Genomic DNA, 21945 nt, shown 5'->3' with positions numbered 1-21945 from the left:
GTCGAAAGGGAAGACCTCAGCAGGAACAGAGGCCTGGGCTCTTCCATAGGAAAAGGTAGACCCTGACCTAAGCTGTGGTAACTCCGCCCCTGACCAGAAGTCACTCCCATGAGCCCAGCTCAGGGGATCAGCTTATCTCCTCCTCACATTCACTTGGGAGCATCGTTCCCTTTGGGACCCCCAGTCCTTAACTTCCAGTCGTGCCTGGCCACAGTGCACTGGTTCCTAGAGCCTGTTCCCTAAGCCTGGGCCACGCTGCCTTCTCCTGGGAAACCCCCCCCCCCCAACTAGCGCACTTTTTTTACTACCCATTATTTGGGAGCGATAGCACAGCGGTAGGGCATTTGCCTTGCACCCAGCCAACATGGCCGACCCGAGTTCAATTCCTCTGCCCCTCTCGGAGAGCCCGGCAAGCTACCGAGAGTATCTCGCCCACACGGCAGAGCCTGGCAAGCCACCCGTGATGTATTCGATATGCCAAACACAGTAACAACAAAATCTCCAATGGAGACGTTACTGGGCCCGCTCGAGCAAATCCACGAACAACGGGAGGGCCTTTACCTTTACCTTTATTTGGGTGCCCCTTCTTGGTAGTCATGGTCACAAAGAACAGGATCTTTGATCTTGCACCTGGGCACTGGCTGATCCTCCTTCACCAGGATAAGGCTAGGAGACTGTTAGCCACCAGCTGAGCAAACCCGTCACCTTTCCTGATATCTGGCTGTTCCTGCTAGACTCTCTGTCACCCTGCTCCCGAGGTTCCCCCACCATCCAAAAAGAGAATGGTGCCTACTTGGTATCACTGAATGGATTATTTGGGGGCTTTAGGAACCCCAAAAATAACCACATGGTAATGGTGTTCCTAGTATCCCAAAATAACCTACCAGATGGGAATGTTGAAGTTTTGGAGTGCTACCCCTACTATCTTCTCTAGAGGAGGAGACTGAGGGACCTCAGCCAACCTGCTGAGGTCACCTGGGCTGGAGCATGTTGAGTTCAGATTCCCAATGACTGGAGTGGTAGGTCCAAACTACATAACTCCTTGCTGCTGGTTTTCATGCAGAGGAGGGCCTTCTGCATGCCCCACCCCAGAAAGCACCCATGTCTGCATGGAGAACCTTCATGGGGGTCTTGCTTTTACTCCGCATTTATCATATGCTCCAAGTGTGAGTCAGGAAGCAAGAGGATCCGATGAAGGGAAAGAGGCCTGGACAGGGAAGAAGCCATGGATTCCACTCCATTTGTTTCTATGAAAGTTCGCTTTAAAAATAAAAATAAGTGACTGGAGAGATATCACAGCGGGTAGGGCATTTGCCTTGCACACGGCTGACCCAGGTTCAATTCCCAGCATCCCATATGGTTCCACAAGCACCACCATGAGTGTTTCCTGAGTGCAGAGGCAAGAGGAATCCCTGAGCATCGCCGGGTGTGACACAAAAAGCAAAATAAATAAATATAAATAAAATTAAATTATATATATGGATTAATTGCAGTCCTGGAACAATTGAAGTGGAATGGAGAAGCAGACTCCATTCTCACTGATGCAAAATGATTCATTGGTCTTATTGTATCTGATTGAAGACTTGCAACAGCCAGAGACCATGTTTTCACTAGAGGCCTGTCCTAGACATCACAGGCTTTATAATCATTTCAATCTGTGCTGTCAAGAGATGCTTTTGTTTGTGACTGATGTGATTATGTACAATTTCCCCATTCCCAGCCTTAAGGAAAACCTCAAAACCTCGCTTTCTGAGGCTTGGCACCTCATCCCTCACATCCGATTCCAACGGACCCTCTGTCCATTCTGATTGAGCAGAAGCAAATATTTAATTTACTCATTAATTAATTCATCCATTACAGGCTGTACCCTAACCCCCTCATCCATGTCCAGGATGGTTGGAGCAAGATAAAGGGAAGAGGAAAATTCTCTTTGCTGTTACCCTCCCCCCACACACACTCCAGATGGGGTGGAAGGAAAATTAGCACAAAGAAAAATGTGCCACTAGTTTTATTTCATCCCATTATTAAGATAATATGATGATAACAAAAGTAACTTCCAAGTAATGTCATCCAAAGTTAAGAGATATTAACATCTGGGATGGATCATGCAGGGGTGGAGGGGTGAGGGGATTCATTTACATTCTCCTTTTTTCATTCAGTCATGCGTAAAGGGTACATGCCATTTACAATTTCAACTGCGGCAGTTCAGAATAACTCACATTTGTGGAGTATGTATTCCGTTTGCAGAATTTTTTCATATGCATAGTTCTGTGTGTGTCTCCAGATGGTTATCAGGCCACACCATTTAACACAGAAGGAAATAAGACTCACTATGGGTGTCCAACCTCACACTTAATCATAGATTAATCTTGTCCTCGAATCTAAGTCCTACAAAGTCACAATCTAATTTGAATATAGGGAGGAGTCAGCTTGTTTCATCATGTCCCACTAGTGAGGTTGAGTATTTGCATATAACATGAAGGATCTACACAAAGTATATCCCTATGTACTCTTAAATGGCTCTGCATGCTCTTGGAAACCAGGTCTTGAAGAGAAATAACATATAATGAAACAGGTTTGACTAGAAACCAATGTATTTAACAAGAGGTAAGTTCCTACATCCTATTTCAGGTCACAGAACATCAACAAACATATAAAGACCCAAACATTTCTAGTATTCACTTTCCACTTGTGATCAGTGAGATACTTTCATTAAGTTCCAACCCAGTTATCCCAGCTTAAGATTGAGGATGTCCAGGGATCAGAGAGCCAAACTTACATCATAGGACACAACCCAACACAGACACTCTTCTGGGACTATAGAGACACACCAATAAACCTGCACATTCGTGGCATATGTCTGAACTGGATTACCCAGAGAAAATCCAAACAGAAAGGGGAGAGAACATGCAAACTCAACCAAAGAAGTGTTCCTGACTGGGAATCAATTTTTGTTCTCATCAACATTATAGCCGAACAGTGCTGACATGACTATTTGACAACTTTCTGTACCAGTTAGGCTGCTGGTCTTTAAATATCCAGGTGCCTTTGAGCCAGAGTCATAGTTCAGTGGGTAGGGCACTTTTTTTGCTCATGCCTGACCTGGGTTAGATTTCCAGCACCCTATATGGTCTGAGCCCTGCCAGGAGTGATCCCTGAGCAAACAGTCAGGAGTCAGCCTTGACAGAGCCAGGTGTGGCACCCCAAAAAATTATATATATATATGTGTGTGTATGTAGATATAAATAACATTTTTATATTTATAAATATATATTTTATAAATATAAGTTAATAATTTATTAATAATATCGTTAATAAATTAATAATTTATAAATATATAAAAGAGACTCCTATACAGCAGCGTTGGGAAAGACAAGTAAGGAGAAGCTGCTAAAATCTCAGGGGCTGGGACAAATGGAGACGTTACTGGCGCCCGCTCAAGTAATTTGATGAACAATGGGATGACAGGTGTTACAGGTGATATATTTATACACACACGTACAGATGCCTTTCAGAACTATACAGGTGAGGAGGTAATGGAATACAAACTGACTCCCAACATTATTGTTATGTCTTTTGTACATTACTTCTTTCTACTGGAGTGATAGCACAGCGGTAGGGCGTTTGCCTTGCACGCAGCCAACCCAGCAGAGCTGGGTTCGATTCCTCCGCCCCTCTCGAAGAGCCGGGCAAGCTACCGAGAGTATCTCGCTCGCTCAGCAAAGCCTAGCAAGCTACCCGTGACATAGTCAATATGCCAAAAACAGTAACAACAAGTCTCAAAATGGAGACGTTACTGGGCCCACTCCAGCAAAATCAATGAACAATGGGAGGACAGTGTTTGTTTGACAGCTGTACTCACTGGTTCTTGGTCATTGCATTTTACTTATCATGACAACTGCAGAACAATGGTTCTCATCCTGTGAGGGGTGGGTGGGTAACACTGGCATCTCCTGGGAACTTGTTAGAAATAGTCACTCTCAAGCCCCTCCCCGGACCTTCTGTGAAGGGGACGCACCCATCTGTTTGCCCTTGCCCCCAGGTGACTTTCCCGCTATCGCACTTGCCAGCTCTGTCCCAGAGCCAGGAATCTCAGCCTGGATTGCACAAGAATCAGCTGGGGGCCTTAAGAACCACTGATCCTGGCTGGAGACATAGTTTAATGGACTGAGGGCAGACTTGCGTTGCAAGAGTTTGATTCCTACCACAAAATGGTGCCCCGAGCATAGCATTGGGTTTTCCCTCAAAAGTCTGAGAGCAAAGAGAGAGAGCAGGTGCTTGCCTTGCACATGGCTAATGCCAGTTCAGTCTCCAGCAGCACATATGGTCCCCAAGCATGCCAGGAGTGATCCCTGGGCATGACCAGGAACAAGTCCTGAGCATAGTTCACTGTTTTTGTATTTGTATTTGCACAAAATAAAATAACAATTAAAACTGTGCTATGAGTCCCAGCCCTAAAGACTCGGTTTAGTTGATCTTGTTCAGAGTTTTCAGCCTCAACATTCAACATTTGGGGTTGCATGATTATTCACTGGGATCCCTTCCGTGCACTGCAAGACATTTACTATAAATCTCATCTCTACCCATATGATGGTACTATCCTCTCTGCCAGTTGTAATGACCAAAAACTCTCTCTCGATATTGTTAAATGCCTCCCAGGAACAAAATCACCCTAAGATGAAAAGCACTAGTCAAAGGGTAAGACCCAGCCCTGGGATTTTTTTTAAGCTCCCTAAGTGACAAGTTTATAACCACAATTATAAACTCTGAGTCTTCAGGGATCTATTAATGAGTAGCTTTGAATGTGTAGTGGGCTAAAGAACAATAAAAGCTAAAGTTTATAGCATGGGGTGTAAAGTTAGAATAAAAGAATGAGTTGTGTCGACTCAGGCAATTTGCCCCTGAGCTAAAACTGTGAGCTTTGAGGCACAAATTGTGCATCAAACACTGGGTTTTGCTTTTTTGTTTTTGGACGTTGGTGTTTTGTTTTTGTTTTGTGTTGCTTGCATTTTTCTGCTTCCTTTCTCATTGTTATATATGTTCTTGAAAACACTAAAAGATACAGAGGACATATAAACCCCAAGGGTCCCAACTAGATAGCTATTACTTTATCCTAAATCTAGAAGGAGACAGATCTTGCTTTAGGATCTTGCTCTTCTAAAACCAGGCACATATCACTGTAGCCTGGGGAAAGTTATCTGGTTTTGATTGGTTAAGAAAAGGCAGTCTGTCAATTTTGTGATTCAGTTTTCATCCAATCAAATCCAGCCCCATAAATCATCATATGTTGCCTGAAGCATCACCAAAGATCACCCCTGATCTTACAGAAATAACCCCTAAGCACTCTTCGGTGTGTTCAAACCCCAATGCCCCCCTCAAAAAAATTACTGTGATGCATTGCTCATTGGGCTTTCTGCTGACAGGTGACCTCTCCTGCTGCCTGGCCCCCCTAGGCAGCATCATGTGATGGTGATGCTAACATCTCTGTTTACATGATCGAAATCTGCAACACCCACATGAGAAACATCCTAGTTCCTCAGTATCCCTGTAGCTTATCAATAGGTGTCTGCCTGCACCTATGGCCTTTTGTAGTGCCTTGCTTTTCGGATAGTGGCCAAGGGCTTCCCTCGTGTAGAAACTAAGTTTGCGCAGGTGGTTCCTCTGTGCACGGTCCCAGCACCTTCCCAAATGAGAGAGCCCTAGCCTGGAGTTCAAGTCAGCCGTTCCACCACAGGACTCACTTTTTTCTCTTCTGTTTTTGGGGTCACAGCCAGCAGTGCTCACAGCAGGACTTACCGCTGGCTCTCTGTGCTCAGAGGTCACTCCTGGCAGGGCTCTTGGACCATAGATGGTGCCTGAGATCCAACCCAGGTCAGGCTCATGCAAAGCAAGTGCCTTACCCATGATACAATCTCTTCAGCCCACAAAATAAGCAAGATTTAGATAGAGGAAAGTAAATTACAAGACGATTATGAAAATAGTGCCGTGAGTTAGACTCTTTACAGAAGACCCATAATGTGGGTCGTGGGAGGGATACTGGGGACATCGATAATAGAGAATGTGCACTGGTGGAGGGATAGGTATTCGATCACTGCATGACTGAAACTCAATCACGAAAGCCTTGTAATTATATCTCACAGTGATTCAATAATAATTTCTAAAAGAATAAATAAATTTCCATGGAGATTTTTTAAAAGACCCTCAATGTGCTTGATGATATCTGGAAGTTATAAGTAGGGGAATTACTTAATTCTTGAGGCCTTTTGGTAGCAAAAAATCCCAAGATTCCAGATTAACTTTAAAGCAATTATTGTCAGACTCCTTTCATTTTCCTTTTCTTTGAGTTGAAAGTAGCATATTATAATAAGAAAATCAACTTGATCTTTTGTTTTGTGCTTAGTTTTGTCTCAGCCATTACTTATCTTTTGCTCTCTAAATTATTTTATTGATGTATTTTAATTAACACACACATATATATACATATATACAGATATATATGTATATATATATATATATATATCAAAGCCTTTGAGTTAGGCAGTGGAACTGCCTCCCAGTAAAGTGCTCCAGGAAAGAAAGCTCATAACCATCGGTGATACTATTACTAATACTACGAACAGATAAAATCGTCTACATTAGTTCCATATGTTCCCACTTGTTTTCCAGAATGACCTAGTCTTTCATGCCCCGTGGAAGTTTTCTGGAAGAAAACACAATTAAGTGTGGTTGCCTTTAAGGGGCCTTGAAATGAAGGAAAACTTAGGTTTTCATGATTTCTTTTTCTTTGCCATCTTAAGCCCTGTATTTTCCATTTTAGATGCCAGTAAATAATGAAAAGGATAAACTTGCAGAAACTGCAAACTGTCTCTTTTCTGTAGACAGATACTGAAGTGCTCTCTGGCCTTTTGATGCTTGAGACCTTGGTTCTGTGAGATTGACAAGCAGATCCTACTTGCAATGGGGAAGCTAAGGAGGGCCTCTGAGAAAGCCCCTTTTAGCCAGAGAACAGAGTCCTTCAGAGCCTTACTTCCCCGGCTGCCCTGAAGCTATTCCCATCCCTTCATCCTTTCATCCCAACAAGATGCAGGCTCAGGAAGGCCACAGAGTGAGTCTCTTAATTCTTCCTTCAGTGATTCCTTTCCCCTTTGTATCTAGATCCCAAGACAAACCAACTTTCAGTCCTGGAGCAAGACTGAGAGGCAACAAGGCAGTCAGAATAGATACCTAGTGTGCACCCACCTAGGCTGGTTTCCCGAGCTGTGCCCACATCACCTGAACCACAGAGTGGCCTAATGTCCTTGGCCTCATGTGTGGAACTGTTGGCCCAGTTGACTTAGAATTGCCAGTGGGACCCCAGATCTCCTGAACAGCGCTTGGAAGCCCCCCACACACACCCCAATAAAGGAAAAAAGTAAAATTAACGCAACAAAAACAGCATTTTGTGAGGCCAGAATGATAGTACAGTGGGTAGGATATTTGTCTTGCACAACGCTGACCTGGGTTTGATCCCCGGCATCCCATATGGTTCCCCAAGCACCATCAGGAGTAATTCCTGAGTGCCGAGCCAGGAGTAACTCCTGAGCATCATCGGGTGTGACCCAAAAAAAATACCAAAAAAATTATTTTGTGTCAAAGAAAGACAGTTTCTGTGGTCTCTTCATTATCCACCAATTTCACAAACTCTTTTCCTTCTGTTCTTCTTTCACACCTTGTCATAGTTAAAAGCTTGAGGAAATATGAAATGGGAAAAAGTCCAATTGGATTGGAAGGGCCTGGAATAAGAAGACACACTGAGTCGTGCATTTTCTTGCATCATTTTTCTTAGCTCTTGCCACATCGCAAGATTTCAGAGGCTCCCCTGTTAAGCAAGCAGCATCCATTCCTTTCCTTATTGGATGTGTGACCTAGGAAATACATCCGAATGGGTTTCATGATCTGTTGGGAATGAACCAACTATAACAGCTCGGCAGCAGACAGCATGATTTCATCTCATCTGTGTTCATCTGGGCCGGATCTGGACCCCGACACTAAACTCTTATTCTGCGAAAAGTTGTTTTCTGGGTTTTCATTCTTAAGAGGGGGTGATTCATGCCCCCACATGTTGTATGTCTTACATCAAGCATTCATAACCAGTAGCCAGCCCTGGTATAATTATTTGTTAGTTTCATGGAAATGGTCTGAGTGGAGGGCAGTGTTTCTGTGGCGGGCGGAAGACCATAGGTTATCCTTGAACAAAAATCATGTAAAAATTCTGAGGAGACACCCAACAAGGTTGGTTAGAGTAAAAGCAGAAAGAAACCAAAAGCAAGATTGAATGGAAGGAAACGGCACTTTTAGAGAGCTATTTCATATGACTGCAAAACTTAAAAAGAGGAAACTTCTGGGGCTGGAGCAATAGCACAGCAAGTATGGCATTTGCCTTGCATGCGGCCAACCCGGTTTTGATTCCCAACATCCCGTATGGTCTCCTGAGCACCGCCAGGGGTGATTCCTGAGTACAGAGCCAGGAGTAACCTCTGTGCATCTCTGGGTGTGACCCAAAAAGAAAAAAAAAAAGGAAACTTCTGAAATTAAGCTATTCATGATCTTAGTCATAAAAATAGAATTAAATGAGATAGAAAAAAGGAAGCAAAAGATTGTGTGCTGATAGAGTTCTTACCCTGCACACAGTTGACCCAGGTTCAATCCTGGTACCCCATATTATTCCCTGCGCCCCACTAGGTGTGATCTATGAGTGCAGAGCCAGGTGTGGTCCCAAAGCCAAAAAAAATAACAATGATTAGAATTAAAGAGCCATAGAGTTTGTGATTTATCAAAAGGCATTGGTTTTGATTTTGATCTGTGAAGTCAGCCTTCCCAACCTCTTTTAATGGACTCATGTTGTCGGAGCGATAGCACAGCGGGTAGGGCATTTTCCTTGCACACTGCCGACCTGGGTTCCATTCCTCCATCCCTCTCAGAGAGCCCGGAAAGCTACCGAGAGTATCCAGCCCACACCGCAAAGCCTGGCAAGCTACCCATGGCGTATTAGATATCCCAAAAACAGTAACAACTGGTCTCACAAAGGAGATGTTACTGGTGCCCACTCAAGCAAATTGATGAACAATGGGAGGACAGTGCTACAGATAATATTCACAGTGCTACAGATAATATTCACTCTATTACCTAATCTTTAGGAACAGTAGAGAGAAATTTGAAGTTCAGTGTAGAGTTACTATAGCAATAGGTCACTGTCACTATCACTGTCCTCCCATTGTTCATCTATTTGCTCTAGCAGGCCCTGTAACATTGTGAGACTTGTTATTGTGTTTGGCATATCAAGTACGTCATGAGTAGATTGCCAGGCTTTGCCGAGCAGGCGAGATACTCTCGGTAGCTTGCCAGGTTCTCTGAGAGGGGGAGGAGGAATCGAAGGGGGAGCAATCGAATTCTGGTAGGCCGGGTTGGCCACATGCAAGGCAAATGCTCTACCAGCTGTGCTATCACTCCAGCCCCAGCAGTAGGTACTTGGCCAAAAAGACACATAGACACACAGATACACACACACACACACACACACACACACACACACACACACACACATCAGACAAGTTTATCAAGTCAGTAGGATAATGTTTCCTATTGAGTGGAGGAAGTTGAAATTCTGACTCACTAAGCAATAATTAGAAAGGAAATCAATACGATTTTTATTCTTGAAAAGGCATCATCTATTCCAAGGGGACTTCCTTACCCCTCTCCTCAGTCCAGCTCTCTTTGAAACCGAAGTCCAAGCATAATCCCTGATTAGATCAATATTGGCTGCTCTGGAGCTGTGTTTGCCCCGACTGCCACCCAGCCATTGGAAGGAGCCCCTTCTTTCCCTCCTGCGCTGTCCACAGGAGACTAGAACTTTCTGCAGATACTCCTGGCGGTTCCCAGGCACCTCGGTGTTCTGTCTGCCGTAGGGAAGTTGGAGCCTCCACAGAGATATGCCACTCTCGTCACACTGCTAACACCAGCAGCTCTTTTCACACGGGCCAACATAGCGTTAAGGTGTTCACCAGCTGGCAAAGTCAGCACAGCCTCCTTTGTTTCATTTCCCTGATATTCTCCCTGAGCTCTCCGTTTGTTAGGCACTAATAGAATTTTCCAATGCCAGGAGCTGAAAATGACTTGCTTAAATTGGGGGTTAAGAAGAATAGCTGGCGAAAAAAAAAAAAAGATAGGTGAGTCAATGTCACTGCTCAGCTAAGCTGTCATCCTTTGTGTGCCTCTTTGAAAAGTAGGTTACTTGACTTCACGGGCAATAAAAGTTTATCTCTTCCATGATTTTATGTATCATTCTCTACCCCCTTCCAAATAAGACACAGAGCCTTTCAGTGATGGAGAAGGGCACTCGGCAGGTAGCCGAAAGCTAAACAGCAGATCCTGCATCTATGAAGCTGAGTGTGGTCACCAGTACTGCATAGCCCCCAAGCTCCACTGGGTACTGACCCCAGTGCTCCCAGCAGGGCTGGGCCTGAGTAGCACCAGTCCTGCAGAGCGTTGGGCAATACAATCCAAATGACCAAGTATCAGGTCCCCATATTTCCAGAGTACTGTTTGGGTGGTCCCATCCCCCCCAAAAAAAACACATCATTTTCATGACGGGGGGGGAAAGAGAGACATAGTCAACTGCTACCACTAGAAAGCAGAATGAAGGGTACTTAGGGGTGCAACGTCGAACTGAATTGGAAGTGTGCGTCATCCACCGTGCCCCTTCTCACCGAGCTCTCTCCTGTTTTCCAGCTACTGGCTGGACGCTGGCCTTTTGATCACAACGACTTTGGGGTGTTTCTCTGCAAGCTGTTCCCCTTTCTGCAGAAGTCCTCAGTGGGCATCACAGTCCTCAACCTCTGTGCCCTCAGCGTGGACAGGTAATGTGTTTCTTTCCTTCTTTTCTTTCGGTGAGCTTAGGAAAGTCTTTTGTAAAAGAGATGTGGAGAGAGAAAGGAGAGAGGGCCAGACGTCAGGAGGTTGCTTCCCTCATTTGGCAGTTCTTAGCTATCTTTGGCCATTTGTATCAAGGACAATCGGCCAATCGCAGTCATTTTGGTATGATAGCAACAAAGGGAAAATGGACCTACTCTGGGTGGAAAGGACTGCTCATTGGGCTGAACACATACTTTGGATTTTGAAGACCTGAGTTCAATTCCAGGAACTATATGGACTCCTGAGCATCCCAGGTGTGGCCCAACAACAAAAAAGAAAAAAAAGAAGAAGAGCATATCTATAGAATCAATTTTGGAAAAGGAGATTCTAGAACATGCAAAGTCTCTATTTTTAATGGTATATTGCTCATTGTATAAATAAAAAAGAAGTATTTCATTCTATGTATAATGCTTTATTACTTGAGTTCACTGTTCTTTGTGCATTTTGGGGTGTCTGAAATGTCCTATAACATTTTTTAAAAAGTGGACGAGAAGAAATTCAGACCCTATTTAAAGTCTGGATGAGCCGTCTCTTTTTTTTTTTTTTTTTTTGCCTCAATTCTCTTCAAACATGGAGGTCACTTCTTTAAAGTAGTCCTTCCAAACCTCATGAATTTCTGGGTCATGTTCCCTTAACTTCTAGTTTCAGTAGCAGAAATTAGAAAGAATGAAGCCAAGAACTCCATTAACACAGTCTCTGGCACTCTTTTGTATTGAATCTAATCATTTGTAGAGACTCCTTAATCTCCTATTCAAAGGGCTTTTCTACAATTTCATTTTTTTCCTCTCACACTAGTTCTATCAGAGAGCCTGAGAGTTCATCATCTTAGAAATAAAACGTCCACTGTCTTTTTTTTTTTTGGAAGTAAAACAGATCTTATTTGGAGGTTTTGAAGGGAAGGAGGAAGAGAAAGTGGGAGAGCGTGGATCAAGAGTAATGTGCTCAAAAGAGAACCCGGGCTTCTCCAAGGGCGGAGAGAGTCCCTACACACATCCCAGCATTAGACATGAAAGCATGAAAGTACACATCTCAAGAGGGGAGATGTGGGTGACACAAACATGTGTTCAAGGACCACATGTGCTTGGCCACGTGGGCACAAGCAGCCCATGGGCTCAGGACACATATGCGCCAAGGCCCACTATCCTAAAAAATTTTATAGTATTGATAAATTCTCATATTTATCATTTACAATTAATTTTTCATTGTTGAAATACAAAATCAAAAATAAGCATACGGCTGTAATGACTGTGGAACACAAAATAAAATGTTTAGTGGCATTATTGAATAGTGTATTGCTAAAATTAAAACACAAAATAAATAAATTTCCACTAATAACTTAAATTGAGGTAATGCTGTTGGTACAGCTGGTGCCTTGCAGTGATAAACACAGAGAACCGGAAGTCATTTCATCACATAGTGATAGATTCTTGGTGACTCTACTTGGTGAGTCACCAAGAATTAATAGAATCTTAGCTCTTATTATTAATTAATATTTATTAAAACATCAGTTCCTTCTGCATCTGTCAGACATTAGAGCTACTAATTAAAGTATTTCCTTGCCATAAATGGCCCTAAAAAAACTGAATAAGCATTTATTGTTTATTTCTTATCAGCATTCAGTTGCTAAATGATTTTCATGTTGCTTTTAATGATTCTCACCTGCTTACAAGTATTCCTATAACACCAGGTCTTCTTAATCCAAAGTATAGCACTGTAGCACTGTCCTCCTATTGTTCATTGATTTACTCAAGCGGTCACCAGTAACGTCTCCATTATAAGACTTGCTGTTACTGTTTTTGGCATATCAAATATGCCAAGGGGAGCTTCCCAGGCTCTGTGGTGCGGGCGGGATACTCCCAGCCAGCTTTCTGGGCTGTCCAAGAGAGACGGAGGAATCGAACCCAGGTCGGCCGCATGCAAGGCAAATGTCCTACCCGCTGTGCTATCACTCCAGCCCTGCTATCGCTTCAGCCCATCCAAAATGTATTATCTAAAAGCTAAAGCTCTTAAATTGTAACTGTTACATTGCTAATACATGTAAACTTTCCTTGTATTTATCAAGTTGTATATTTAGGGATATAACTAAATGTCCTTATTACAATAGCCAATTAAAGTTTTTATTATGACATAATTCTATAATCCATGTGGGGAAAAAATAAGAAAAAATATCATTTCAATTTAATAATGAATTATGTTTCCCTAATATATACTCTTCCTATGGGATATTTTCGTTATAAAGCTGCAGTATTTTAATTATTTTTAATTTTCCTTTGGCAATGCTGGGAGTCGAATTGAGAACCTCATACACGGAAGCAAATTTCTCTACTGCTAAGCCACATTACCCATTCCTTACAAGTTACAATATTTTCAAATGATGTGGTACATGCAGATGAATACACTGACAAACCAGTAGGAAAACCAGTCAGGTGTTTGTATAAGCATGTAACTGTGGCAGAAATTGTGTATAAAGAGGAAAAGATTCATCAGTAAATACAAGTTAATCATGTGAGAAAAAAAATAAAAAGCATGGAAGGAGCTGGAGCGATAGGACAGCAGGTGGGATGTTTGCCTTGCACGTGGCCAACCTGGGTTCGATTCCCAGCATTCCATATGTTCCCCCGAGCACCACCAGGAGTAATTCCTGAGTACAGAGCCAGGAATAACCCTTGTGCATCTCTGGGTGTGACCCAAAAACAAACAAACAAAAAACATGGAAGTCTTATCTTGTGTTACATATCAATAATAATAAGTTTAATAATGATTATGTATTGATTATCAATATGTCTAGACTCTGTTGACAGTGCAGGAGCTGTTCTTAATTCTTTTGCGGTGTGATGATGCTGTAATTATCTTCATTTCACAGATGAGGAAGCTGAGGTTAGTAGAGGTCAGTCAAGTCTACTCAGCTACCAAGTGTTGGAGCCAGTAATCAAATATAAGTAGTCTGTGTTCTTAGTGACTATGCTTAGACATGTAAAAACTCAAGCCACAAAACAGTAGAAGAAAATTGATGTGTCTTTATGAATGCTGAAAGAAAAAAGACTTTATGAACTTGAAAGAGATGGTGGGGGTTTTGACTAAAATGATTCATGTATTTCAGGGTACAAATTATTAAAACATAAAAGAAGGCATTCATAAATTTAAAAAATAAAGCAATATGTTGGGTAAACTGTTTACAGTAGAAGCTACAACATCTTAGTATTCTTAGTTTTTAAAGAAGCCATGCAATAATAATTGAAACCTTAAGATTTCCATATAAAAAGGATGTGACCATAAAAATCACCAAAGAAAAAATTTAAATGACTAATTTGCACATGAATAGCGTTCATGTAGTAAAAAAAATTCTAATTTAGAAACATGTTTCTCAATATCTGGTGGGAGTAGAGATTTTGAGAAACTCTTTTGGAAAATAAAAATTTACAAATAATTACCATATTTACATTGTCATCTAAATAAATGATTCAGAATTTGAACAGAGAATTAATGCATAAAGATCTTTCGAGCAAAGAAGTTGATAAAGTACAAAAACAAGTTGAATGCAACTTTGTCACCCCTTGTTAAGGAAGTAAAAGGGGATTTAAACGTAATTTTAGCGCATAAAAATATAAAGTTACTTGAAAGATATGAAATAAGTGTTAGCAGTAGTTATGTCTAGAGTTAGGTGATGGCGTTTTGTAACATTTTTTGAGAAAATAAAAGGAAATTTTGTGAGGTTGGAGAGATAGTACAGCAGGTAGAGCATTTGCCTTGCATACAGCGAGTCCGAGTTCCATCCCTGGCACTCCATATAATCCCCCTAACCCACCAGGAGTAATTCTGAGTGCAGAGCCAGGAGTGACCTCTGAACAGAAGCCCCCAAATCCCCAAAAAGGGAATTCTAAAAGTTTGTTTATTTCTATTACCTATCACTCATTTTTTTTCTTATGCCTTATGCCACCCATAGATTTTCTTCTTATTTACACATCTCTCCCCTATGGCCTTTGCCATAGGTTATCAATAATTTTACAAGGCTGAGCAGCTCAAAAACAAAAGCCCACACGGGTGTGTAATCCCAGGCTGCTCTGCATGGAGAAATGCACAAACTTCCCATTGTACTTCCATCTCTGCTGTTGCCTTTACATGCAGCACCGTAAAATTTGGGGAAATGTCATTTTATTCAAAAATTTAACTTATGCATAACCTAAGAACTTGTGTTATTATCCTAATAACAAATTTTAGGAGCCATCCAGCTTAATTAAAGACAACCGCACCTCCTGGAAATATGGAATCAAAAGCCAGGCAAGAACAGCATGTAAAAAACAAGAAGGAGAGAAGTAGGGCACGCAGACAAAGAAGGCGCTTGGCTCCTAGAGACAATAAAATGTTTTATAAGGCAGCTAGCTATCATTCCCTGACAAAAGCAGCATTGAGGAGGAGAAGCCAGAAGAGAGAAAAGACTTTTCAGGATTGGGGAAGAAATACAAGCAAGTTTCCATCCTTGTAATGTCTTTGCAGAAAACTGAGAGAAAATTTTATAAATCCTATTCCTTGGTTTGGTGTTGTGGCTGCTTTTACTGTTCATATTAATCTCTTTAGTACTTTTTCCTTGGTACAGGTATTTTTTTAAATTTTTATTAGTGAGACACCATGAGGTACAGTTGTAGACTTACAAATTTTGTGCTTGGGTTTCAATTATACAGTGATCAAATACCCATCCCTCCACCAGTGCCCATTTCCCACCACCACGGATCCCAGTATTTTACAAGTATTTTAAGGCACTTACTCCTGTGTAATGAAGACTTAGTCTGTGTAATGAATGATCCCAAGACAGACAAATCAAATTCATCAGTGCAACAGAGAAATGTGAACAGGAGGGAGATTATGGACAAGCATGAAAATGAAATTCTCCTGAAGTTTTTAGGGGGGAGTTTACAATTGTGAAGATTTTCAACTGACAGTGAAGGAGAAACAACCCAGGGTACTTGTTTTAAGCAATTGGATTCTTAAAATCACCCCAATATCAAAACTCTCAATTCTTCCCCAAACCCACATTGTTCTGACCCCTCTTTCTTCCTTGGGGATATTTCAGAGGATCATCTTCCCAAGGTTCCTTCTTCCCAGTAGAATTATGTGGGGGCAGGGAGCAGATGGGGATGGGAAGGGAGGGGAAGAGGAGTGATGGAGAATTTAGGTCATAGGTTTCTCTATCTGGGATGGCTTTACTTCACCCATCCATACCACCTCCTCCCATCTTGTAGATGTAGGAGAATAAACCAAAGGTTTAATTCCAAGTGGCCAGTTATTTAGCAAATAAAAAATGTTCTTGGTTTAAACGAAGAAAGAGGAGAAAGGAAAAGCCAACGTGTTTGTTTTCTTAAGACTTAGTGTCTGTTGTAGAGAAGATGAACCACTTTAAAATTCCACATTCTCCCCCCCCCAACCCCAGCCCCATATTATGCCTTTACATACCCCATTCTTAATCCTGGGTCCTGTCTCTGCTTCTCATTTGGTTCAAACACGAAGCCTTTGGGAGCTGAGGTAAGGACTTTATTTGGCTGTTTCTATAAAAGCAATAGAAAAAAATATTACACTGGAGGATGTCTCACACTACAAAAGACATCACTTACACTTAATTCCTGAAGATAAGGTACCATTTACTCTGTGTTTTGATTTGGTTGCATTTTCGTCTGCATTTTTAACAAAGTGAGAAATAAGTGAGGGAAATTGGAACCTGTTATAAAACAATGTGCCGTTTGGGAATTCGTGCTTACTTGAGTATGAACTGGATCAAATTACAACTCAAGAGTAATTTCCATATGTTTTAAAATATTTTTTAGGGGCCGGAGCAATATCATAGTGGGTAGGGCGTTTGCCTTACATGCAGCCGACCTGGGTTCGATCCCCGGCTTCCCATATGGTCCCCCAAGCACCGCCAGGAGTAATTCCTGAGTGCAGAACCAGGAATAACCCCTGAGCATTGCTGGGTATGACCCAAAAAGCAAAAAAATAAAAAATAAATTAAAAAATACAATATTTTTTAACAAAATATTTAATAAAATGGCTTTTGTTTTAGATTTTTTTGCCTTGAGGAAAGACAAGGAGAGTAAATATACAACCAAGTTTAATGGAGTTTTCTCATTATTCTATTAATTCTTCATGAATATAGAGTACCAATAGAAAGTTCTAGAGCACTCATAAGCTTTGAATCTGAAAAATAGGCAGTAAGAGATAACATATGTTTCAACAAGGAAGAACTTTCCTTAACCTTTAAGGATAAGCGTTCCTTATCACTGTTTAACCTTTTCACCAATTACTCCTCAAACCCAACTTTCATATATTTCTTGTCATTTCACATCCTTTGTCACTTATGAAAATAAAACAGGGAACTCGGGGCAGAAAAAGAAACGAGGAAGTTAGAAACAAATTCAACCCATCCGGCTTCACCAGTGAATTTCTTTTTTTCCCCATAATGCTAAAGGAGTTAACTTCAAAAACATTTAGCCATTCACTATTAAGCACTGTGCTTACATGCCAGGTGAGAAGAAGTTTAGGTGTTACTACAAGTTGGTTTGGGAAGTAGGCGAGGAAATGGGAGGGGAGGGTCAGTGTTTTTCTAAAGTTAACTGCCTAGTTGAAAGTGGAAATAATGGGAGCCAAAGCTGTAAAAAAGGTCTGGGTACTGATCCAACATATAGTTAAAAGTTACCCCGGGGAACTAAGCTGTAAAAAGATTAAAAAAAAAAAACTTTTAACAACCCCTCCAGAATGCTATGCCCTTAGATATCTGGAAGCTACCAAGATCTCACTGGGGCAATGTTGGCTGTGCCTCACACACACCAGCCCAGATCATTTCTTCACCCCAGTAAAGAACTGCATTATAGCCTCTATGGGAGTCTCAGGGGTTCACCCTAAGTCAACAGACTTGGAAGAGATTTTTCTGGATACCTTGGATTTTCCGCACCCTGGGGCTTGGTTCCTCTTTATTCTCCTGGTTCAGATTTTCCTTGCTGCCTGTCAGCTCGGACACATGGACCAAGCGACTGGCCAGTGAGCCTGGGCTCAGAAAGGCCACCTCACAGCCCCTCCGGGTTCTTTCCTTCTTTTACCTCAATTCCAGTATATTGAGATCATCACTGTACTGTTATTTTTTCCCTAGTAAACACCCCCAGATTTAACCGTGTAAAGCAACCACCATTTTTTATTATCTACCATCATCATCATCATCATCATCATTATCTCACCACACGTGGGGCAGGAATTTGGAGAATTCTGCTCTGTGTCAGCCAGGGCGTCTTGGTGGACGTCAGCTGGAGACTGAGCTTGTCTCCTGGGACCAGGACTCATGTGACTGTCCCCAGGGGCAGGAACAGTGGCACTCTAAGCTTCTCATGAGTCTCAAGGCATCCGCTCTCTCCTGCAGACTCCGGCCTCTGGCAGGGAGAACTGGCCCCTTTGAGGCCAGTGTGAATGGGGCACCGTGTCTATCCAGCTCAACTCACTTGGCTAGAGTAGCGCCACACCAGTCCCATGGAAGGCCTTAGCCCAACAAGCTCTCTTGACCCACACAGACAGGCCGCTAAAGCCCCTGCACGGATTGCTGTGGCCTCAACTCCTGGAAGGCAGCTGCTTTGTCTACCCACACAAGAGGCCTTGTCACAAACACACCTTGCAAGTGGCTGTTAAGGATCTGCAAAGATGAAGGTCAGGCACTGTTTGCCTTTGGAAGTGGGAGCATTGAGGTGGAAAAAATAATTCTACAGTAGGCCAGCACTGGCTGACACCTGGTGGAATCCTTTTCTGAAGCCACTGAAGTTGCTTTTCTTTCCCTTGATTCATTCATCCCACTTGATGGCATGAACCCAGGAAAAGCAGAACAACTATCTCGAGGCATGTGATTCACACCCTTAAATGCTAGAAATGATATGACCTTAGGAGATTTAAGTAAATTACTGCAAAATATCATGGTATGGTATAGCCATTACATTCATAAATTTAATGCCTGTGAAGAAACGAGAATTGCTTTTGTATTGTGTATGTGTGTCTGTGTGTCCGTGTGTCTATGAGTATGTGTGTGTGTGCATGCACACGAGGTGACCAAAAACCCATGGCCTCACCTACAGCAAGTGCTCTGTCACTGAGCTACATCCCCAGCCAAAACATGAGTGGTGTTTTATAAATATATATTTATACATATATATAATGCAATGAGAAAGCAGCTAAAAGTAAAATTGTAGTGAAATAATATTATTTTACACATGTTATATATGATTATATATATTCAAACTATGCTTGTGGTAATAAAAATGGGCAAAGACTAACAAGAAGTAAAAATAGATTTTGTTGGAATGATACCTTTGAAGATAAGTTTTTATATTCTACTGCTTTCAAGTGCATTCAATAAGAGTGTTTCAATGTAATGACCTCTTCAGATCATCATCTAAAGATGTAAAACAGTACATTAAATTACTCTGGGCTCGGAAATGTACAAAATCTATACAAAGACAGTTGCAAACCTCTCTCCATAAATGAGATGTGTTTGACCTTGGCATATTATGACAGAGCACAAGAGGATATCACGGAAGAAGACCAAAGCCCTGCTCAGTCTTCCCAAACTCACAGATCAGGCTTTGGGCGTGGGAACATGCCAAGCCTCAGGCTCTGAGCCGACCAGAACAGGAGAAAGACCAGCCCAAAAGTCCAAACTGGTTTATGAATTATCTGATGCTAAGATTCTCTAAGTATTCACTTTTTCCACTCTGTGAAAAGTTTCTTCAAGGGTTGCTTAGAAAAATCAGAAATTGTTCAAAATGTACTGTACTCTGAGCTTCAGTCAATAAAATCAGGTGTGCAGGTAAGCAAACAAGTAAAGATGTATGGTTTTGCATATATCTATTTGGTACCTGTTGTTCCAGGTATTGTGACCAATCTACAGATGTGGGTTGGTGGCGATCAGATCCAGTGAGGGGAGTGTTCATAGATGGCAAACGAAATAATGCATGAAATAGGGAGCAGATATATAGTACAGGAAGTCAGGCATTTTTCTTGCATGTGACTGCCTCAGCCAGGACCCTGGTTAAAATCCACAGCATCACATATGGTCCCCTGAGCACTGCCATCAGTTATTCCTGGGAAAAGAGCCAGGAATAGCCTGAGCATCATTGGGTGTAGCCCAAACCCTCCTCGTACTAAATCACAGTTCATGGATCACGGTCCTCCCGTTGTTCATCAATTTGCTCGAGCGGACCCAGTAACGTCTCCATCATGAGACTTGTTGTTATTGTTACTGTGTTTGGCATATCGAATACGTCACGGGCAGCTTGCCAGGCTCTGCTGCGCGGGTGAGATACTCTCGGTAGCTTGCCGGCTCTCCGAGAGGGGCGGAGGAATCAAACTCGGGTCGGTCATGTTGGCTGCATGCAAGGCAAATGCCCTACCACTGTGCTATTACTCCAGCCCCATGCTAAATAATAATAATAATAATAATAATAATAATAATATGTGAAATATTGGAGTATTTCCAGGTAAGGTGCTTGCCTTGCATATGACTGACCTGATTCAATCCCTAGTACCCCATATAGTCCCCCAAGTACCAACAGGAGTGATTAATGTGTGTAGCCCAAAAACTAAAAATCTATCAGTCAATCAATCAAGTGGAGAGACTGGGGGGCTTTGGAATGAAAGGGCTTTGGGGTTTTAAACAGGATATTCTGGAAGACTGAAAGACAAAATTGAGAAGAGAAATAAGGACAGTTTGGAGGCGCTGCAGTGGGAATTCCTTACAGTGGGAAAGTGGAGATTAGGGCAGGGTGACATGATTGACTTATGTTTGGAACTGGCTCACTTTGGTGACTGGGCTCAGGGTAAGTGGCAGTTAGGGCATGGAGCAAAATGTCCATAGCAAGACCAGTTAGGAGGCTGCACTAATAATCCAGGCAGAAAGATGAGGAAAGGTGATGTTTCTTTTGGAAATCTTATAGAAGGAATAGGTCACAAGGTATGCTAATAATGATTTGGCAAGTGTTGGCAGAGAAAAGAGGCAATGAAGGCTGTATTCAGAGTTTGGAGCTCAACATGACTGAACGTGGAAACCCCTGGGAGCAGTGTGCGTGCGTCTGGGTGCCTGTAGCTATCCACGCGGGGATCGCAAGGAGGCAGTTAGATACACAAGTCAAGAGCTGGCAGTGAGATTCTAAAGTTCTGAAATTGTAAATTGATGACCAGCAGGCAGATAGTTTAAATGATACTAAAACACCAGATTGGACCAGATCACTAAGAAGGACTTAATAGAAAAGAGATCTAGATAGAAAAGAAATATGGAATGGAGTCTGTCTTTTGATTCGATTGATTCGGATATGTATTTTCTCTGACTTTGCCTGGCTGTGCTGACCAGAACTGTGCACTCTGTGTGTATTAGTGTCAGCAGCATTTGTCAGAGATCCTCAAAGCCACGTCCAAGAAAACCATCTGCCTTTGCCCTCAAAAGAAAAAAGAAGCACTACAAGGACTCAGGAGCAATCTAGGGCTAGGATCGTGAAAGCTGGGCAGGACCCAGCCAAGGAAATGAGAGGGACGGCCTGGAAATTAGAGAATCGGGAGAATGAAATGCAAGTCGGCTGAAAAAAAGGCATTTCAAAGAAGAATATTGCTTCTGGAATGTTCTGGAACATCAATCAGTGGTTGTTTCTATTCTTACGAACTTTCTGTGACAAATCAAGCTATCATTTGTACACATTACTAAACTGAAGGCAGGGTTTGAGGACACTTAGGGGGGAGTACATGTGTGTGTCTGTCACTGTCACTGTCACTGACCTCCCGTTGTTCATCGATTTGCTCGAGCGGGCCCAGTAACGTCTCCATTATGACAATTGTTACTGTGTTTGGCATATCGAATACGTCCCGGGGAGCTTGCCAGGCTTTGCCGTGTGGGCGAGATACTCTTGGTAGCTTACCAGGCTCTCCGAGAGGGGTGGAGGAATCGAGCCCAGCTCAGCCATATTGGCCGCTTGCAAGGCAAAT

At 42.3% G+C, this 21945-nt stretch overlaps 1 protein-coding gene across 1 annotated transcript in view; it reads left to right on the top strand.

Annotated features, from left to right (window-relative positions):
• Positions 1 to 21945, top strand: part of EDNRA (endothelin receptor type A) — a 66795-nt gene that overhangs the window by 26855 nt on the left and 17995 nt on the right. Inside the window, exon 2 of the mRNA XM_056119020.1 lies at positions 10768 to 10895. Coding sequence (XP_055974995.1) covers positions 10768 to 10895 — 128 coding nt within the window. The remainder of the gene's footprint in view (positions 1 to 10767; positions 10896 to 21945) is intronic.

This window comes from Sorex fumeus, unplaced genomic scaffold (genome assembly GCF_029834395.1).
Source record: "Sorex fumeus unplaced genomic scaffold, SorFum_2.1 ptg000039l, whole genome shotgun sequence".
Taxonomy (NCBI): domain Eukaryota; kingdom Metazoa; phylum Chordata; class Mammalia; order Eulipotyphla; family Soricidae; genus Sorex; species Sorex fumeus.
The sequence above is the reverse complement of the archived record's forward strand: the minus strand, read 5'-3'. Positions and strand labels throughout refer to the sequence as shown.